The following is a 19702-nucleotide window of genomic DNA, read 5'->3' on the forward strand; positions in this document are numbered from 1 at the left end:
CTAGAGTAGTCCAAGAGGCATTTTGACTTTAACCAGGTTTGAGTCAGAATATCTCTAATTTCTCAAACTTCCCCATGGCTGTTCTTGAGTCCAAAGTCATACTGCATGAGCAGCCATTAAGGGCCACCAGTTGGTGATGGGTCAAGCTGATAGACTTTGGCTTCAGCTATTAACTGTGTAAACTTAACATTCCTCAGTAGAGGAGCTTACATATTGGATTTTTTTTAACTAGAAAAAATATACAAGTGGCATTCTGCCTCTTCTTGGAGAAGCAGAATCTCATAGCGGTTTTACACACTACCTCTGGAACCAGATCCTTACATCCGAAGCCCCGTTCCACTCCTCCTGGCTGAGTAATCTTGGGCAAGTCATTTAATTTCTCTGAGCCATGACAAGGCACTGAAGATGTCTCTTTGGGTCCAACCTCATATCATACCACCTCCCCTCTTTTCACCTGAGCTGCACTAGCGTTCTTTCAACCTGCCTCAGAGTATTTGCATGTGCTGTTCTTTCTGCCTGAAATGTTCTCCCCACTCCCCAAACTCCTGCCTAGACAATTCCTTCATATCTCAGGTCAAATGTCCCTTCTTCAGGGAAGCCTTTGCTGACTCCTCACATTAGATCAGGTTCATTATTCCTTCATTCCCCTGAACTTGACTTTCATAGTGCCATTACAGTTTACAACAATACTGTTCTTGTAATTATTTGATTGCTATCTGACTCTAAGCTGCATGAGGGCAGAGACTGGGTCATTTTGCTCACCAGTTTATATCCAGCACTGAACCTGGCACATGGTGAGTGGTAAATAGTAATATGCGGAGTGAATTAATTTGTCTGGACAGTGTTAAAACTGAAAATCACAGGAATTATTCTTTATGTTTCAGATGTTTTTACAATTCAGATGGGGACTTCTTGATTGGTAAGTTCTGAATATTTCACTGTGAATTGATCCCTAGTCACAAGCTGCTTTTCAATTTTATACATATTATTTTCCTTTATCCTTCAATCTGTCTTATGTAATACAATCTACAGACCGAGGTCTAGAGGCCATTGGTGATCTGGAAAAGATTCCTGGTGTACCTCAAAGCCCCTGGTCTATTTCCTGGTCTCTCTATCTTTGCCTATCTCTGCTGGGCCTTTTTAATATGGGAGAATTGGAAAGCTGAAAAGAAATAAAGAGTAATACCAACATGTGATTAACTTATTAAGATAACTCTATTTGTCTTCAAACCCACCCAAGAAAAGACCATCTGTCATTGATATCTGCTGTTTAGATAGAAATTTTCATGATGCCGTCTAAAACAGAATGTCTCTTAGAGATTTCTCTGGTCTACCCATTCTATTTGATGGTTCAGTATTGATATTTTGTAGTCACCATTTTGGTGTAGACATTAGATATGGAAATGCCAGACTTACTGGAACTGTCAGAAATGAGTGGTTTTCCATCCGATTTCTGCTGCCCTTTTTGGTCAATCCACAGAACTGGGCACATACGAGCTCCTTACCTCACAAGCAAAAATAAACAGAGTCGATTTTTTTCATTCACTTTCTCCCAAGTAGTAAAATTGCTAACCTAAGTTGTCAGAATATACATCTCCCCCCATGAGACTAAATAAAGCTCTTTTCTTTTGGCATGAAAAATCTAATGCGGCCCTTGAGCCTTTTACTCTTCATGAAGTGGTCCTCGTGTGAAAAGAGTTGTTCACTGCTGCCCTGTCTTTTTTGCTAGTTCCCCAGAAAGGGAAACTTCACATTTACACTGAGTTTGGCAAGATGCTTGTGCAGCCCAATGAGATCTGCGTCATTCAGGTTGGTGATGTGTCCCCTTCTCCCCTGCCTCTCCCTAATTTTGGAGCAATCAGATGTTGCCGCTGCTGTCATTTCCAACTCTAAAATTTCTTGATGGTTCGTGTCTGAGCAAGGGGAGGGAGTTTCAGTCATGCAGGAGGCTCCCTGTGCAGAAGGGGAAGCAGGCTTGGGTGCCTGATTTGTTTTAAAACAGGACACAATCACAAAGCAAGGAGCATTGTCAATTTGCTTTCCTAAATACTGATACACAGTTTGGATAAGGCTCTGTTCCCATGGATTGGTGTGTATGGGGTGGGGGTGGGGGTGCGGTGAAGATTAATTTCTTAAAAATTTGGCACTGGTATCTCTGAACCCAATGAGAGATTAGAGTAGAATTGGTTTGGGTCACAGATGTGATTAGGAGTTAAATTTTTTTGTTAACTCATCTTTGAGCAGGTCACCTCTCATAGCTCAGCAGACTAGGGCTTTATTTTTGCATCTGGAGCTAGCTGTGGCTCTGGGGCAGCTTCTTCATAGCTACAGGTATGATTTGGAAGTGCACACCGCTGTCTGCTTCCTGTTCCAGAGAGGAATGCGGTTCAGCATTGATGTGTTCGAGGAGACCAGGGGCTACATCCTGGAGGTCTACGGTGTCCACTTTGAGTTGCCTGACCTGGGACCAATTGGTAAACCTTCACTACAAGCTGTTAAGTTCCCTTGAGATATAGGACAAATAATCCCATGAGAGTTAAACATCCTTCTCCTCTCATTATCCTTCTCCCCTCTTGATCTCACTCAAATTTCAACTTTCTTCTCTAGACAACTTCTCTAGATCAGGTGTAGTTGGGAATTTCAGAAGCATATTAGAACTCTCTAAACAACCCCAGATATTTTTTTTTCAGACCTCTAAGTTCAGGGGTTCTGTGCAATGTCTGACCCAACAGATGAATGAAATCATTAATTAGCTCATCAGTATATCAATCCATCAGCTAGTCTTGGCTCTGTTGTGCTGAGGGTAATAACGGAATCTCATCAAAGGATAGCACAAGCGTCTTCCCGTAAAATACATACATAAAAGTACACAACCGAAGCCAACCCATAACAAATCTCTCTCTAGAGTAGTGTATAGACCATTGGAGAGCAGACAGTATGTAATAGATTTCTGGTTATACAGTGTACACCCAAAAGGATGTAGAAGTTTGGGTTACTGGGGACCAAGTCACCAGGAACAGCTTTACAGAAGAGATGAGATTTGACTAATTCTTGATGAAAAGCTGAGGACAAATAGAAAGGAAAGGGAACAGCTTAAGCAAAACCATACATGTGGGAATAAGCTTTGTGACTAGGAGGGAGGCCATATTCTTAAGTCAATAAGTTGTGTGTAGACAGTAAAGTGGGGGAAAGCCATAAAAACGGCAAGGACTGTACTCCTATGGAGAAGGGACGTGGGCTGAAAGATGCATAGTCTACAAACCTCACATTCTGACTCAGCACATTCCGACTCAGCACATTCCGCAAAAGCTACGCAGTTAACTTGGGCCATGAAGGAGCTAGAAACCTCCTCCATGAGGCAAGATGAAAACTTTCAAAAGTGAATCAAGGTCCCCCCACCCCCGATTCTTCTGGCAAACTGGAGGCAGGAGATGCAGGAGAGAAGTGAAGGAGGAGTTGTTCTCAAAACATCTCTCGGAGTGAAAAGAGGGGCTGGGAAAATTGGCCCTTGGTTTCATCTTTGACATGTTTGCTAAAGGTGGTGGCCACACCTCCCAGTTCCTCCTTTCCTTGTCAACAGCTTTTTTTAAAGCAAAACAGGACAGGCCAGCATGTGCCTTCTGGTCACTCCCCTGGGGAGATCCAAATAGTCAGAGGAAGGTGGGAGGCAGCAGAGAGGCGGCTGGAGCCATGGCGGGCCGTCTGTCATCCGGCTCACCACCCGCTCTTCCCACTTCAGTCTGGCTTCCTGCTGCTCTACAGTCAGCATAGCCTCCAGGTTCCGGGGAACACACCCTCTGGAAAATATATATAATTTACTAACCAGCTGGGGGCTTATATTTTTTAACCCCAGGAGCTGGAAATGATAAAACACTCCCCAGGTCTCTCCTCTCAGAGTTAAATTATGTTTTTGCTCTTATACTTTTTATTTTTGGTCTTTTGATTTATTTTCTTTCTCTGGAGGGAACACTCACTCCTAACCAAAGGTAAGCAGGCAAGTCCTGAGTACTTTTTTCCTGAGTGGCAGACAGATTTGTCAGGCTGGAGAGCAGTTTTGCAGACTTGGATGGATTCTGACTTCTGTCTGAGGAGCGGAGGCATGCCTGGGGCAATAGTAGGTAACCCTTCCTTTCTGAGATCAAGGACTGTAGATGAGTTCTAGAATCATCACGGTTTTCTCGGGGGGAAGTTCTAGTATTCTACCGAACCTTCCCTTCGCCTCTTTTCTAGTCTCATCCTCTCGCCTCACCTGCAGTGATGCAATAATGTGTGTAACGTGGTCGATAAACCGTATTTACTCTACAACTTTAGGAGGTGATGCTGGTGATGATGATGATGATTTTCTTCATTCCTTTTCCTAATCAAATTCCTTGGATCCTTCTAAAAGGGTACCAGACAGGGATTCCAATGAGCCTTTGGACAATGAAAGCAAATTGTGGAATGGCTCTTGACATGGCCCTTTCTCTTTGTGCAACTGTGGGCATCTTTCCTATGTGATTTCAGAAGTGTCTAAAAGACTTTTGGGTTGCTGTATTCTAGGAGCCAATGGCTTGGCCAATCCTCGCGATTTTTTGATACCTGTTGCCTGGTATGAAGATCGCCAAGTGCCAGGTGGCTACACTGTGATTAATAAGTACCAGGGCAAGCTATTTGCTGCCAAACAGGTAAAGTAAGAGGGTCGGCGGACAAGAAGGGAATAAATAGTTATTAAGCACCTACTGATTGCTAAGGCCAGTGTTAAATACTTTGCATATATTATATTCTTTCATCTTTATCATACCACTAAGATGTTATAAATAAGGTACTATTTGCCTCATTTGTAGTCACAAACAAGTAGTGACAAATAATTTACCAAATGTCATAGTAAATGGCAGGACTAGCATTAGAACCCTATATCTGTTTGACTCCAAAGGTCATGTTCTTTCCACTCACCAAGCAAAAAGAATCCTGGCAATATGTAGGTCTCTATAAATGGTGTGTAAAATATGCTATACAGGCAGGGTAATGTGTTGTGAAAAAGGGAAATGGTAAACAAGCAGATCATCCAAGACTTATATTACCAATGGCCACCATATTTCAAATACAAACTATGACTGATACAAAAGAAGTAGAACTCGGTTAATTAGCTTGACATAGTTTATACTACCAGCCTTGTAAACTTGGGAGATAAGCAGAGGCATTGATAATAATAATAATAAAATAATAATAATAATAATAAATAACATAATATGTAATCTGTATTAGCATTTATTATATTACTCAATGTGCTGAACATATGTTAGCAGAAAATAATTATATAACCAAAATAATCCAAAGATTTCTTCTGTTTCCTGTTATTTATTACCATTATTTTGGCCCATTTGACATATAGCCTCTATTTTTCAAGGCATATTATTTTCCTTGAACAGCATCCAAGATAGATAGTATGCTAACCAGCAGAGGCCAACTAATTTGGCACTTAAAATTAACCCCTGAGAGTTAATTGCCAGCCTCATTGACACATTGTCACCTTCATATTGTCTGGGTCAGGATTTCTCAAAATGTGGTTTAGAGATTATTTGCATCAGAAATCCTAAGGGAAGCTTGTTTAAAATGTTACTCCAGCCTAGCAAAAATTATAACTTCTGGGCATGGGGTGTGGAAACCTACATTCATGTTAAGCATGTTCCCCATATGATTTTTGACATGCAGTTGACAGAGAACCACCATTCCAGAGGTAGCCAGCAGCTCCATGGGTTTCCACAGCGGACCCCGTGCCGGTTATTCTCTGTGTGAGCTCCCATACTGATCCATTATCTCTTCTCTGCCATGATCTGTGTTCTGGGGGCTTGACCTGTATGGGCTCCCTAGCCAGCTGGTTTTTGGTGGGGTTCAACCAGTGGGAGGTACTCACAGGAAGTTGGAGGGCAGGAGGAAAGACAAGTTGGGGATTTTCTTCTCCTGTTTCTTCCCCATTTGGGACTGCACCCCTCCGTGATCTGTTTCTGTTGGCTAGCCCCAGTGGCGTGTTGGAGCCAGTTCATACCGGCATGCAAGAGGGGATGGACACATTCTTCCCAGCTTTGTGTTCAGCAACATTACATTAATAGCTCAAAAGTGATCAAGATGGAATATTTATACCCCCCAAATTAGCAAATGTTATAAAACAGAGCATTTTTCCCCCAGAGAGCCAGTTGCTAGTTGTTAAATATTTTCCGGCACACCACTGAACAGCCCCTTCCTCGTGGTTCTAGCTCTTGCTGGAATCCTATAACATTTTCTTCCCATATCCCACAGGCCTAGGAATTGCAATGTCTTTGCACTGCTGCTAGGTTCAGAAACCTCAGCATCTCTAGTCAGTTCACTTAACCCTAATCACACCTCTGTGAGTAGTCCCTTCAGTAAAGTCTTTAGAATATTCTGAGTTAGATGCTGTTTCCAGAACAGATGCATAGCTGCAGTGGGGAGTACCGCCCTGTAACAGAACACTGATCCTCTCCTTCTCCAGAGCAGTCCCAAGGAACATCACCTCGGGATTGCTCTGGAAACTCAGGTCCTTGGGGCTGGAACTCTTAGATACCATCTCACCTTCTTGCACTCAGCAGCCCAGGCACTGTGTGTACCAGAAGCTCCTCGAGGCAGCAGTTACCTGGAGCTCAGTCTCAGCGAGTGCCTGCCCTCTGCACGAGGAACCCCAGACGGTGGCCCAGACTGTCTGAGAACTGCTGACATCCACAGATCTCACCAGTGTGTTGAAAATTGTTGAAAAGGCACACTTGGAGAGTGTGCTGGCTTCTGCTGCACATGCGATCGGAGGCAGCTGCAGCGTATGAACTGGAAAAATAGGGTTAGTGGCTTAACAAGGGACAGTTTGAAGGCACGTGAAGCAACCACAAAATGATTCAGGGTTATACGTCTCCCAAAGGACGCCATTACTAAATTATGAGAACAAAATCAAATCAAAGAGAGAGACCATGATGCCAAGTACAAATTGTGGAAACACAGCTATAAAAGCATTAAGTTCTAAGATTACCTTTTCCTGCCTTTTTTTTTTTTTTTTTTTTTTTGATCAGGATGTCTCCCCGTTCAATGTGGTGGCCTGGCACGGGAACTACACCCCCTACAAGTACAACTTGGAGAACTTCATGGTCATTAACTCGGTGGCCTTTGACCATGCAGTAAGTCTAGACCATGGAGGGGCCCTGGGGCTAGGGCAGCCCTTAGATGGGAGGGCTCCCTGATAGTCACAGATTTAACATTTCCAGTGTCACCCTTGGAAGCCCAAGATATAGTCATTCATCATTGCACTGACAGGAATTTGAATCACCTGCAGCCAGGCTTCGGGGAAGGACTAAATAACAAGCGATTGGGCGAGCCAAGCCTGACACGCAACACTCACCCTTGAACTCAGCTTAGTTCTCACACCGAGTATCACAGTAACTCCCACAGATGACCAAAAACTTAGTTTCTCCTTGGCAAATGCATCCCCAAAGGAAACCAACTGCTAATGATAGTGATAAAGTCATGAGAAGGAAACAGCTCTGGGTTTGGAAAGTTCTCTGTCCTGCTCACAAATGCTGAGTCTGCTCGGTCCAGCTGCCTCCTCCGGTGCCTTCACTCCTGGCTGTTTCTAGCAGTGATGGAGCGGACAGCCCTCTTCTAGTTTCTCAGAATGTTCAGTGCCTGAATTTAAAACAAAGAAGTTCTAAAGCATCAACTCGGTCATATTTTTCACTCAATTAGAAGGCCACAAATAGGTCCCTGGTCTACAGGGCAAGCCCCCAAGGCCCCACGTTCGTGATCAAGCACTAGTTCTGAGATCCTGGGGGAAAGGTCATTTTGCAGCCTAGTTTATAATAGATTAACTTAACCCAGAAGCTGGAAGGATAATTAGAGCAGAAGCCAGAGAACCAGAGACAGAAAGATTACTCTGAGCCAACTCAGCTTATCTCTAGGGGGACAAAACCACCTTTCTGAAGAGCAACAACTCGTAACAAAACCAAAAGGGAAAAGAAAATGAGGCATCAAGCCCAAAACAGCATGAAAAAGGATTCAGAGACACAGATAGAGCTTTATTTGAGCCTCACTACCTTTTCTTTAACAGTTTCAGATCATTTCTCAAGACAGATGAAGAAGTGTAAAGTCTCGGAGCGATAGGGTTGGGTTTTTGGCTTGCCTTTGCACAGGTCCAGTCTTTGTACTGCTGCTACAGTTGTTCTTCCAAAATCCAGGTCCAGTCATTACCGCTGCATTAGAGAATCTTTGCAGCCTCCCCGTAGGTTAGGGTTGTCTGAGCTCTGAAGCGTGGTATCTGATGCTGTCTACCATCTGGCCCTAGACTCATTTTTCCAGTGCCCACTCTTAGCCCCTCTGCCTTCTGCCAGTGCATTCTGGGCTTTAGCTTTCTTGCCTTTTAACAAAACCTCTGTGCATTTTGATGTCCTTCCTGTTTTCTGTGCTTTAAAGTCCTTTTCCTTTCTTTCCTTTCTTCCTTCTTGCCTTCCTCCCTCCCTCCTTTTTCTTTCTCCTCTCATTTTTCAAGAACTTCCTCAAATACCACCCTCTCTTTGAAGCCTTCCCTGATCCCCTTAGGTAGGTAGGCACTCTCTACTCCCTGGGATTTCTGTTTATAAAGCTGGAGTGCCCTTGGCACCTTGCTGTGGTCAGTTGTTCATACACCTGTTTGATGACTCCTCCAGCACCCCCCCCCCACCACTACTAACAATGCTAACGGGACAAGGGATAGATCTCAACCATCTTTGAATCCCAGACCCTAACATGGCATGTGAAAGCAAATATGATCCTTGATTTCAATGAAATTGAATCTCAATCTTTCCACGGAAGGATTCTAAAGTTCTTTTGAAATCGCAGTATTGTCCCTCAGCCTGTGCCCTCTATATTACCACCACCCAAACTAATGATGTAAGTGGTGTATTTTAGACCTGAGAATCAAACAAGGATAAGGAAAGCAATGAGGATACCATCTGGAATCTCGGTGATGCCCCCAAAGAGAAATATATCCTACATCTATACCAAAAGCTGGATACTATTTTATTTCTATTTCTGCCTCACTCTGAACATCCCTCCTGCAGAGAACTCCCTGCAGCACATCCCAGCTCTGGTCACCCTGACCTGACGTTGGGAGGTAGACACGACTGGTTCTCAGACCCATGGGGTAATACTTGCATGAAATGGGGGCTCAGCAGGGTGAGAAAGCAGCTCCAAATCCTCTTAGCTAGTGTTAATTCATTTTGCTTCAAGCACAGCAAGAGGGCAAAGTCAGATGAGTGATTTCTGCACCTCAGCCACAAGCTTGGCTTGATCAGAAATTACAGTGCCGGGGTACCTGGGTGGCTCAGTTGCTTAAGCCTCAGACTCTTGATCTCAGCTCAGTTCTTGATCTCAGGGTTGTGAAGTCAAGCCCCAGTTTGGGCCCCAGGTTGGGCCCCAGGTTGGGCCCCAGGTTGGGCTCCACAGTGGGCTCCACAATAGGCCCCACAAAGGGTATGGAGCCTACTTAAAAAAAAAAAAAACCTAGAATCAACTTGGAAACCCCTTCCAGTGTGGGTGACATGGGTACTATTGTCCAGTCACCTCCCTTCCATCGTGGGCTCAGCGTCTCCTTGTCTTTCACAGGACCCATCCATCTTCACAGTATTGACTGCCAAGTCTGTTCGCCCCGGTGTGGCTGTCGCTGATTTTGTCATCTTCCCACCTCGATGGGGGGTTGCTGACAAGACCTTCAGGCCTCCTTATTACCACAGTAAGTCTCTATTTTACCAAGCCACATTGGAAACCAAAGAGACCACAAAATGGTGAACATTAGCCACTGGGAATACCACTGAGGTGTCTCTGGACACCATACCATGCTGACTTTCAGGATCCTGCCTCAGAGGCCTAGTGCCACTCCCCAAATTTGTAATTACTGAAACACCATGACTTCTGTGGAGATGCCAGTGATGTGTTGGCTCTGAGAAGGAAGTAATGCCTACAGCCCAGCTCCTCTGGCCCTGAGGAGAGGCAGAAAGGCTGATAGAGTGTGAAGCAAGACGTTTCTTTACATTTCAGATGCTTCTTTCGGGGGAGAGGGAATGGTGGGATGTTGTTGGTTAGTTTGTTGTTTTTGGAAAGCTCTTTACCTAAGTCTGGTTCAAGAGCCAGTGAAATGTGCCTTCTCCAATTATTTTAGTGGGATAAAACAGACTGCAGTCCGCACTAGGGAAGGGACCCCATTCTGAAAGCAGTTTCTATGGAACATTTGTTGCCTAGAACAGAATGTAATAAATCTATTATTTTTATTTTATTAGTATTATTACTAGCAGCTAACAATTATTGGCCATTTTCTATGGCTCTGTTATAAGTTCTTTAAAAGTATTAACTCACTTAATCCACAAAACAGTTATAAGAGGGAGGTAGTATCATTATCCCCTTTTTTTTCAGAAGGTTAAACTGAGGCATGAAAGATTAAGTAATTTGGAAAGACTGAGTAACTTGCTCAAGGCCTCACAACTAGTTCAGTGGTGGCATCAGGATTTAATTGAAGGTAGTCTGATGCCAGAGCACGCACACACTCCCGACCACTAACACGTGCCTAGCACAGTGCCCGATACACAATACGCATCTAATAAACATTTACTTAATTAGTAAATGCAACACCAAGAATGAATAGGTATTTCGCGGCTGTGCTTAATGAAGCGGGCATCTGTAACAGTCCAACAGCCAGCGGTAAATCCAGCCTAAAGGTCAATGCACAATCCACTTCCTGAAGAGTGCATTTTTGTGCATAGAGTACTGGAAAGACTCTGAGGTGCATTTCAGCTGGAACATTCTTAAAAACAAATCCCTTTCCTTAGTCGACCTCAGAGCCTTCTGTCTATATAAGGTTCCCCTTTATATGTACCAGCTCCCAGGTCCCCCAGCTCAAGAAGATACAACAGTGCACTGAAGAGGCAATTTAGGCATTTATAGAAGGTACAGAAGTAGGGCTCTGAGGATGGAAGAAAGCCGCTTCATGGTCAAATTCCAGCACCACCTTTTTCGGGTGACACCATAATGGTGGAAGAAAGGATACAATCAGTTACCGCTACAAAGACACCAGATACTTTGTAAATAGAATCAAAACAGACTACCAACTTTTCTGAGGCGTGTCAAGCCCATCACAGGCCCTGAGTGTTCTCCTGGAAGTTAGTGCCGCAGAGAGAATTGCTTTACCCTCGCCTGCACCTCACACGCTAGTCCCTGATAATTCACCATTTCCCCAAGTTCTTGCGTTGAGGCTGCTTTATGTACCAGCGGTAGCGGTTTTCACACTTTCGTATGTGTCAGTGTCACTGGAGGGCTTGTTAAAACACAGATTCTTGGGCCCTACCCTCAGAATTCCTGCTCCGGTAGGTCCAGGGTGGGGCCTAAGAATTCGCCTTTTGAAACGAACTCCCGTGTGCCGCCGATGCTGTTGCTCCAGGAACCATACTTAGAGAACATTAGGAATGTTAAAATCACTTAGAATGCCTGCTACAAAAACAGTCCTTCCTAGCGCCCACTCTCAGAGAGCGTAATTGGTGGGTTCTGAGGTGGAACCTCAGAATCTGCATGTTGAGTTAGCAAGTCAGAGGAGTCTACAGGCCACGTATTGAGAGACGCTGGCCTGTGGCTCGGCTCCCCACCCGGGGAGAAGGCTAGTAGAGCTGTCTAACTCGGGTAAGTTTTGTGCTATATAGCTCTCAAACCACTTCGGTTTGTAGTTTGGTCGCCTGAAACAAACGACCTCGTGAAAATGCCCCTTTTTTAAATTTAATTTTTTAAAAGACTCTCAAGTACATTTGGCCCAGGGTAGATAGATATCGGAAGTGAACGGCTGCCTGAGTTAGTTGGAAAAACCACCGAACCCCAAGTTAAAATTATTTTTTCCAGAGATATTAAAACTATTGCTTTAGCAATAATCAAAACCTTTGCTACTTTGATGTGACTTTATAGGAGAAGTAGAGAATTATTTCTGTAGAAACATTGCCTCCAGTCAACTGGATTCAGCATTAATCAGAGAGGCAAGGGCTACCTTCCCGTCCTTTGAAATACAGAAAATGATATAGAAATGTCATCACCAAAGTCATTGCTACCTAAATTCATATTCAGATCAAAGCTGAATTCTGTATTGCTCTGTTCTTAAAATTAAGCCATGAAGGTGACCCTGAGGACACATCCTAGATTGAGAAGGGTGACAGTGTATTTCAGTCATGAGCAGAGCTGCTTTTAAAATATACACACCTTATGCTTACCCTTGCTTCTTTTCTTCTATTTCTGCTTCATGAAGAAATGAGTAGAGCTGTGATCTGGGCCTTACCTTTCCTACAGGGGCCTGCAGCAGTATTTTGTTTCCTAGGCAGGATGAATATGGCTGCCTAGTCAAGGACAGAAATATTTTGGCACTTGGTTATTCTTCACATGTCAGGAAGAGGCCCGGGGCATCTATCACGCCAAATGTCCAGCTTTGCAAGGGTTGCCAATGCCATAGCTCTCTGCTCTGTTCGTGGTCTGCACTCTCAGCCCTCTCACGGGACGGACTATGCCAGTAACTTTAGATGGGCTCTTTCTTACTGATCTCTGTCACAGCACTTAGCACAGTGTCCAATTACATGTGTGGATGGATGGATAGGCAGATGGATGGGGGGGATGGACAGATAGGTAGATGGGTGAATGAATGGAAAGGCACTTCAATTTTCTCAGGTATTGTATTTCTTTAATTCTTGCCCTTAAGTGTGTTGCTGTTCTAATAAGGAGCTTTATTTCAACAGAAACATATGATTGAAAGAGTGGGAATGTGGTGCTTTTTGTCAAATTTTGCTGACTCCAGAAAACACAACTAAGACCAATGTACTTAACTTAGATTAAAGCAAATTTCCGCTTAACACGAGAGAACTTTCTAACACCCAGAGCTTTTCAATAATATGGTAGGTTGCTTTGTTGAGTAGAGAGCTTCCATTCACAGAAGGCATGCAGGCAGACCCCAGGAAGTAATCTGTCAAGAACGATATAGAAATTCTTCTGTATTGAGTAATAGTGATCCTTTCCAATTTTAAAATTTTAGGATTCTATGAAGAGAATATCAATGGAAATAGAAAGAAAAGAATGAATCTAAGGGGCATTTTGGAGAGTGGAAAATAAGATGATAGATTCAGATACAGAAGATAATGTTTGTTACGCTATGTAGCATTTATGGACCGGCTTTTACAGCTACTAAGATCCTTTCACACAGATTATCGTTTGGTAATAGACTTCAAGTCAGGGTTCTTTCCATTACATGACTCTTCCATCAACACATTAACACACATACACACTCCATCTCAGCTTTCTGGATTGGGAACCAGAAATATGGTAATACCATGTACTACTGTGGGGCTATTTGTGGGAGGAGCAGATCAGATCTGGGAAAGATGATTTTAATATAGGGCTTATAAGTGTAGATGATAGAGCACATCTACTCTTTATTATAAATTTCATTTTAATTATTATTAACATTCTTGTCTGGGCCATGATTTTCTTTAGATCCAACATTATTTCTTTCAGGCAGTGGAACTCAAGACCTCCGATAATCCACATGTCCATCAAGTGGAGTTTTGCCTACCAAGAGTTTCACACTGATGAATGTTTGGGGGGGGGGGTTCCCCTATCTATCTGCATCTGTTAGTAATCCTAAGAAAATTTACCAGATTCTCCTATCTTCTTGGCATTCCACAGAAATAATGCTTGAGAGGTCTTGGTACTTTACAGGTCTTGCCTTGGATAATAAAAATAATACGATTTCAACCTTCCCAGGGAACTGCATGAGTGAATTCATGGGACTTATCAAAGGTCATTATGAGGCAAAGCAAGGTGGGTTCCTGCCCGGGGGAGGCAGCCTGCACAGCTCCATGACCCCCCACGGGCCTGATGCCGACTGCTTTGAGAAGGCCAGCAAAGCCAAGCTGGCACCCGAGAGGATTGCTGAGGGTACCATGGTAAGCAAATTAAATACCAGGGTCTGGCAGCCTCCGGGCTTCCCAGCCTTCTTGAGAGGAGTGGCTGTTTTTTTATTTCTCCAAAGTCACAGAGAAGGAATCAGGAGAGGGGAGTGTGTGTCTGTGTGTGTATTTATTTCCATGTGTGTATGCACACACCCCCATGTGTATACTGGACTCCTGATGTGGTAGGGTAGAAAGACCTTTGGACTTGAGTCAGACCTGAGATCAAATCCTAGCTCTTAGTTCCTGCATGACCTTGAACAAGTCACTTAACTTCTCTGTGCTTCGTTTTCCCCATCTGTAGAATGGGTGTGGTATTCCCCCAAGCAGGTGGCTATATTCAACCTTATAGACTGTGCAGCACTGTTCAAATACAAGGGAATATTGTTAATACTATCTGTATGCAGCCCAGAGTACATATGCTGTGTCTCAGAATCATCTGCTTTTTGAGGTAATCTTCTAGGGCCACAGTACGCAGGGATGCAGGATGTCACCTTCAGTGGAGTTCTCAAGCCAGGAAGGATCAGGAAACCTTTGCCTCACTAGAGTCAAGGCTTATGAGCAGCAGTTCTCGGCTGTTTTCTCATTTTCTTTTGCTCTCCTTTGGCATGGGACGAAATTGATGGGATTGAAAACCTGTTTTGTATTCTTCCTGTATCAAGCTGTAAACATCGAGGCTGAACACGATTGCAGTTGGCTGCGGTACTTGATTTTTATTTTATTTTTGCATTCTTGGAGGTGGAGTTCATGGACCACAAGGAGTAATTTTATGCTAAATCATATGCAAATTTACTTTACATTTTTAAGCAAATGCCTTCAGTGCTACCTGACTTTAAAATCAATAGCACAGACCTGCCTGACTCCATGCCCAGCTTGCAAACAGAGAGCATTATCTGTCTCCCTATCCACTGTAGTTTGTTTTCAGTCCCAACTTCAGGACCAGAGTTGATGGAGCTGATCTGCAGGGGGAGGGTGCAGGGTCCCATCTGCTTGACCTTGGCTCTCTTTGTCTTTCCAAGGGGCTTTGCAGGATTTCTGTGGAACCTTACATCTCTGTGAGATGTGGTTTGACGATCTCAATTAAGCTATTGCCTCCAAAGGCTCTTTGAGGTGCGTGGGCTACCCCAGACTTCTCACTCAGTAACCTTTGGTACCCAACTTGGCTTAGGCTAGTCAGTGTTATCTGAGTGTTCTGCTTCAGAGAAGCAATGACAGGGCTGTTTATATGAGGAGCAAGACGTTGGGAAATGCCTAGGGCCTGGAGCACGAGCCAGAAAGAGCTCTCCTATGTAAGGGATTAAGGGCAGGAGAGGCCCTGGGTAGCCAGAGAGCCCGGACTACCTGGCAGGGGAGGCTCTGACATTTTACCTAGACCTAACTTTGGGTCTCCATCACCATTTCTCATTATATAATTTGGACCCAGGCCCAGCTATACACCTTATCCTTATTCCAGTTTGGAATAAACAAACTTTGTATAATACTGTCTTCGCAGCTCAGCTGGAATGGTTTTTTTTTTTTTTTCACTCCAGTCAGACAGCAAGGCTCTTAAGCAGTCCTCAAAGAGACAACAACAACAGCCATAATAATAATCCTTATATCTGAATAGTGCTGCAGGATGGGCACAGCACTTCCATGTGATCACACGCTCCTCACATCGAGCCTGTCATGGGAAGTCAGGCAAGGACAATCCCCTCCATTGTTCTAGGTATAAAGAAGCTAATGTGTATTAGATACCAAACATTAACATGGGTTCTCAGGGTTGTGACACAGGAGAACTTTAACTTCCTTTTGTCCATCTATATTTTTAAAATTTCCAGAAATGTGGACACTTAAGAATTATAAGGTTTTATTCTGTTTTTGTTTTTATTTTGTTTTTAAAAGCCACAGTGAGTAGGAAAACCAGCAATTGCTGAAGGTGGAATGTCTAAGCTGCACAGAACACCTGCATAGTCTTTCTGTTGGAGACAGAAACCTCCTGAACAGAGCGGGACGTCCACCACTCAGAGCCTTCTGGGATAGGGTTTTTAAAAGCGTTACAGCCATTTCTGCTTCCTCCTTCCCTCCTCCCCCTCCTCCTCCTCACTCTCTCTTTTCCTCCTTCTCCTTTTCCCAGCCCATCTCTTGATCAGAGTCCTGAAAAAGAAAACTCAAATCCCAACTCTTCCACTTGTTGCTACCATCACCTAAGACAAGCTATTTCCCAGCTTTCAGCCATAGTTTCCTCCTCTACAAAATAGGGAGTATGGCCTCCCCACAAGGACATAGCCACAGTGAGTGACTTCCCCTAAGAAGATGAATATTCCGAGAACTCTCCCCCTTCTCCCCTTGGATCTGGCAAATTTAGCTCCATAATGCTAAAGGACAGTGTGAGGCTTACGTGCCCAACTCCATTTTATAGAATGAAACATGGAACTCAGAGAAGTTAAGAGTCTTGCACTGAATCTCATTTGCTTATAAGTGGTGGGGCCAGAGCCAGAACCCGAGGTGTGAGCCTGCTGTCCTCACTGTGTTAGCACACATGACTTATATTCAAAGATTCTGCCTACCTACACCTTTCCTCGTGACATCTAATCAAATATATTTTATTATCCACCTCACTTCTTCTTTCTTGTCTCCCTCCTCATTTCCTACAGGCATTTATGTTTGAGTCTTCTCTAAGTATGGCCGTCACCAAGTGGGGGCTCAAGACCTCTAATTGTTTGGATGAGAACTACTATAAGTGCTGGGAACCTCTCAAGAGCCACTTCACCCCTAATTCCAGGAAACCAGCAGGACCTAACTGAGACTGGAGCATTGCTGCCATAACTGAAAACGGATTTGTGTGGCTTGGTTTAGAATCATGCCTTCTAGCAATAGGGAGAGGAGGTTGGCTAACACAAGAACTCATTTTTTTTCACGGGCAAGTAACTCAGACATTTGTAGAAATGTATTTGAAAAGTTCTGTGTCAGCTTAATTATTCAATAAACACTTGGCTGGTGTTCCGTGGAAGTAGGAATTGGTCATAATCAGCTCTTGGTGAGGATACCTACAGTGGCCAGGACTGGGGGTCCATGAGATTAGCTCAAGATCAAGAGCCCTTCGCATGAGCTTAGCCTGAATGCCGTTATTCCAGGAGTGCACATCCAGGGTGTCTACCACAGACCACAAGACCAAGCCACAAGGAAGGACCATGAGCTGAGGCTGAAGCCAAGGCCAAGGTCCCAGGCATAGGAAAGCACAAACATCCGGCGTCATCCTAAAACAGATGGGCAGCCAGGCCAGCAGGCTGTCTGATCGTGATGGTCATGAAGCAGCCAATCTAGACGGTTGTGGACAAGAAGCCCGGGCACTGAGAGTGAGCATCACTCACCGAGGGGACCAACTGCCCTGGTTTCCCCACCGAAAGCCCCATATCTCAGGAAACCCTCAGGCCTGGTCAAACCAGACTAGTTAGCCCCCTATATTCACTCATTTATCAGTCCATTGGGCAACCATTCAATGAGTCCTTGGTAAGTGCCATCTACAGAGTGAGACGCTGGGGGTGAATGATTGAGAAGGAAGAAGTCATCTGTCCCCTGCCTTAGTGAGCTCACAGTCTGGGGAGGTCAGGGCCAAAGAAGATCAAGGTCCCAGCACAGCACAGAGCCAAGCAAGACTGAAGCAGCACACGGTGTACAAATGCTGTTCCTAACAGCTCCCCTCCCGCGGCCGCCATCCCTCCCAGAAGACTGGGTTGTCCAAGATTTGGGGGGTGATTAGGTTCTCTTGGACAGAGAAGACAGGAAAATCAGAACGGAAAAGAATGGCAAGTGTGTTTTTCACTGCTCTGTTCTGTAGATTTAGAACATCCCCCCCCCCAGCTTTGTTGCCCTAATAGCAGTTTTGATACGCTGCTATCAAGTTTTTATTTAACAACATGTAGTGAGAGTCAGCTATGTGCCAGGGCCCAGGAACTAGGGTCGCCAAATAAAACACAAGATGCCCAGGTAAATCTGAATTTCAGTTAAACCCTGAATAATTTTTAGTACAAGTATGGACACAGAAGCCTGTATTTTCATTTGCTTAATCTGGCAACCCTATGTGGGATGTGGTGGTCCAGGAGATAGATATGGTTCTCCCCCTTATGGAGGTTACATGCTGAAGAGGGAGACTGATGAAATAAACAAACAAAATAATTACAAATTGTGAAACATGCCAACACAAAACAAACAGGGACTGAGATAGGTATAGCATATGCGAAGGGGAGATCATTAAGTGATGGCCAGACCTAAAAGATAAGAAGAAACAAGTCATTGGAAGGGTAGCGCTGGGCTGGGGTGTAGTGGAGAGGAGGAGCATTCAAAAAAAAAAAAAAAAGGCTTGTAGTTTCAAGGAACTGAAAGAAAAGCGAGTGTGTGAAGCCCAGCAGGCCACTGCAACAGTCCTGGCAAAGGACAGCATTGCCCTCGACTACTGAGGTGGCAGCAGAGACAGAAGTGGGTAAATTCTTGAGTGTTTTGGAGAAGACTCGAAAGCCCTTGTTAGTGATCTGTCTGCAAGGGGTGAGGGGAGGAGGAGTTGAGGACAGGGCCAAGAAGACTGGTAGGCTTCTGGCAGTGGTATTTCATGGTCTCAAGCAGTGAGGTGGTGACAGAGGCTGGTGTGCCTTCCTGATGTTCCTTAATATAAGGAAGTCTTTATTAAAAATGGAACATTGTTAACCAGTAAAGCCGTCAACCCCTTTAAGCAAATGTTGAAACTGGCCAGTACAGCGGAAGTTGCTAGAGGCCCGCCCATCTCTCACCAGCAAGCACCATCCCCTGCTGACCAGCCGAATCCAGTTGCCTGCGCCAGACCGCAGCTCTGCCGAGGCCCAAATCAGAAGCCCGCAAAGGTGCAGGGACTGAATGGCCGTCGACACAGCCCTCAACCAGCCACGAACGGGAATTCGTGGGTCAACACGCCGGCCCTCTTACCCCACACCTCCGGGGCTTGTGCTTGGCCCTGGCCCCCTGCAAGCTCCAGAGGCCTGAAGCTCCAGTGTCCACGGGGCGATGTCCAATAATGCGCTTGTTTTTAGCTTCCGTCCCCTCCCGCCCCACCCCCTGTGGTGCTTCCTGGGCTCTTCTCTCACATGACCCGAACGAAGACGACCACTCCAATAGTTGATTCCCAAACTCCAACCTTTCCAGAGCAACCTCCTCACTCTGCTCTTACCCACGGACCTAGACTCTTGTCCATTTCTGTTCGCTCCATCATCAGTTTGGGGGCCGGGCCTTCCCGGAGCTGAGGAAACATGCGGCATTTACGTCCATTCAGGCCCAGCCCCTGCTTTATCTGCTCCACCTTATCCTGATGGCAGCCACTCCTCAGCAGGAGACGAGATTTCACCCCGCCAGGCTGTTCACGCTAATTAAAAAAAGATTTAGTTTTCTTCTGTTGCGCGTCAGATCAGCAAGAAAGATCCGTACCCATTCCTTAATCCCCTGTTCTCAAAGTTACCTTCCTCTCCCATGCTCCGGAAGAGAGACACCACCTCTTTACTGAGAAATAAAAATTCTTCAAAATAAAAAAGTCACCCTGATTAGGTTTCCTCCAGTGACTAGAGGGTTTTCTGACAGATCCCCTTGGTATCATGATATATTTTCCTGTCTGGGAGGCTGCAATAGTCTCTCTTTGGGAGACTTCTCTCACAGCCTGGACAGTAGCAATGGCTCTAGAGCAATGGTTCTCAACGGGGGCCATCTTGGGCCTCCCCAAGACACCGGAC

The 19702-nt window shown here is 44.8% G+C and overlaps 1 protein-coding gene across 2 annotated transcripts in view; it reads left to right on the plus strand.

Moving 5' to 3' along the window:
- Window positions 1–16962, plus strand: part of HGD (homogentisate 1,2-dioxygenase) — a 43300-nt gene extending 26338 nt beyond the window's left edge. The window contains exons 7-14 of one of the 2 annotated variants that reach the window (XM_026494385.4): window positions 885–919; window positions 1730–1809; window positions 2375–2474; window positions 4540–4664; window positions 7053–7157; window positions 9616–9742; window positions 13789–13970; window positions 16607–16962. In XM_026494385.4, the coding sequence (XP_026350170.1) occupies window positions 885–919; window positions 1730–1809; window positions 2375–2474; window positions 4540–4664; window positions 7053–7157; window positions 9616–9742; window positions 13789–13970; window positions 16607–16756 (904 nt within the window). In that variant the 3' untranslated portion in view covers window positions 16757–16962. Of the gene's footprint in view, window positions 1–884; window positions 920–1729; window positions 1810–2374; window positions 2475–4539; window positions 4665–7052; window positions 7158–9615; window positions 9743–13788 lie in introns of both variants that reach the window. The other variant, XM_044382453.3, reaches the window with a different exon arrangement.
- The last annotated feature ends 2740 nt before the right edge of the window (window positions 16963–19702 follow it).

This window comes from Ursus arctos, unplaced genomic scaffold (genome assembly GCF_023065955.2).
Source record: "Ursus arctos isolate Adak ecotype North America unplaced genomic scaffold, UrsArc2.0 scaffold_4, whole genome shotgun sequence".
NCBI lineage: Eukaryota > Metazoa > Chordata > Mammalia > Carnivora > Ursidae > Ursus > Ursus arctos.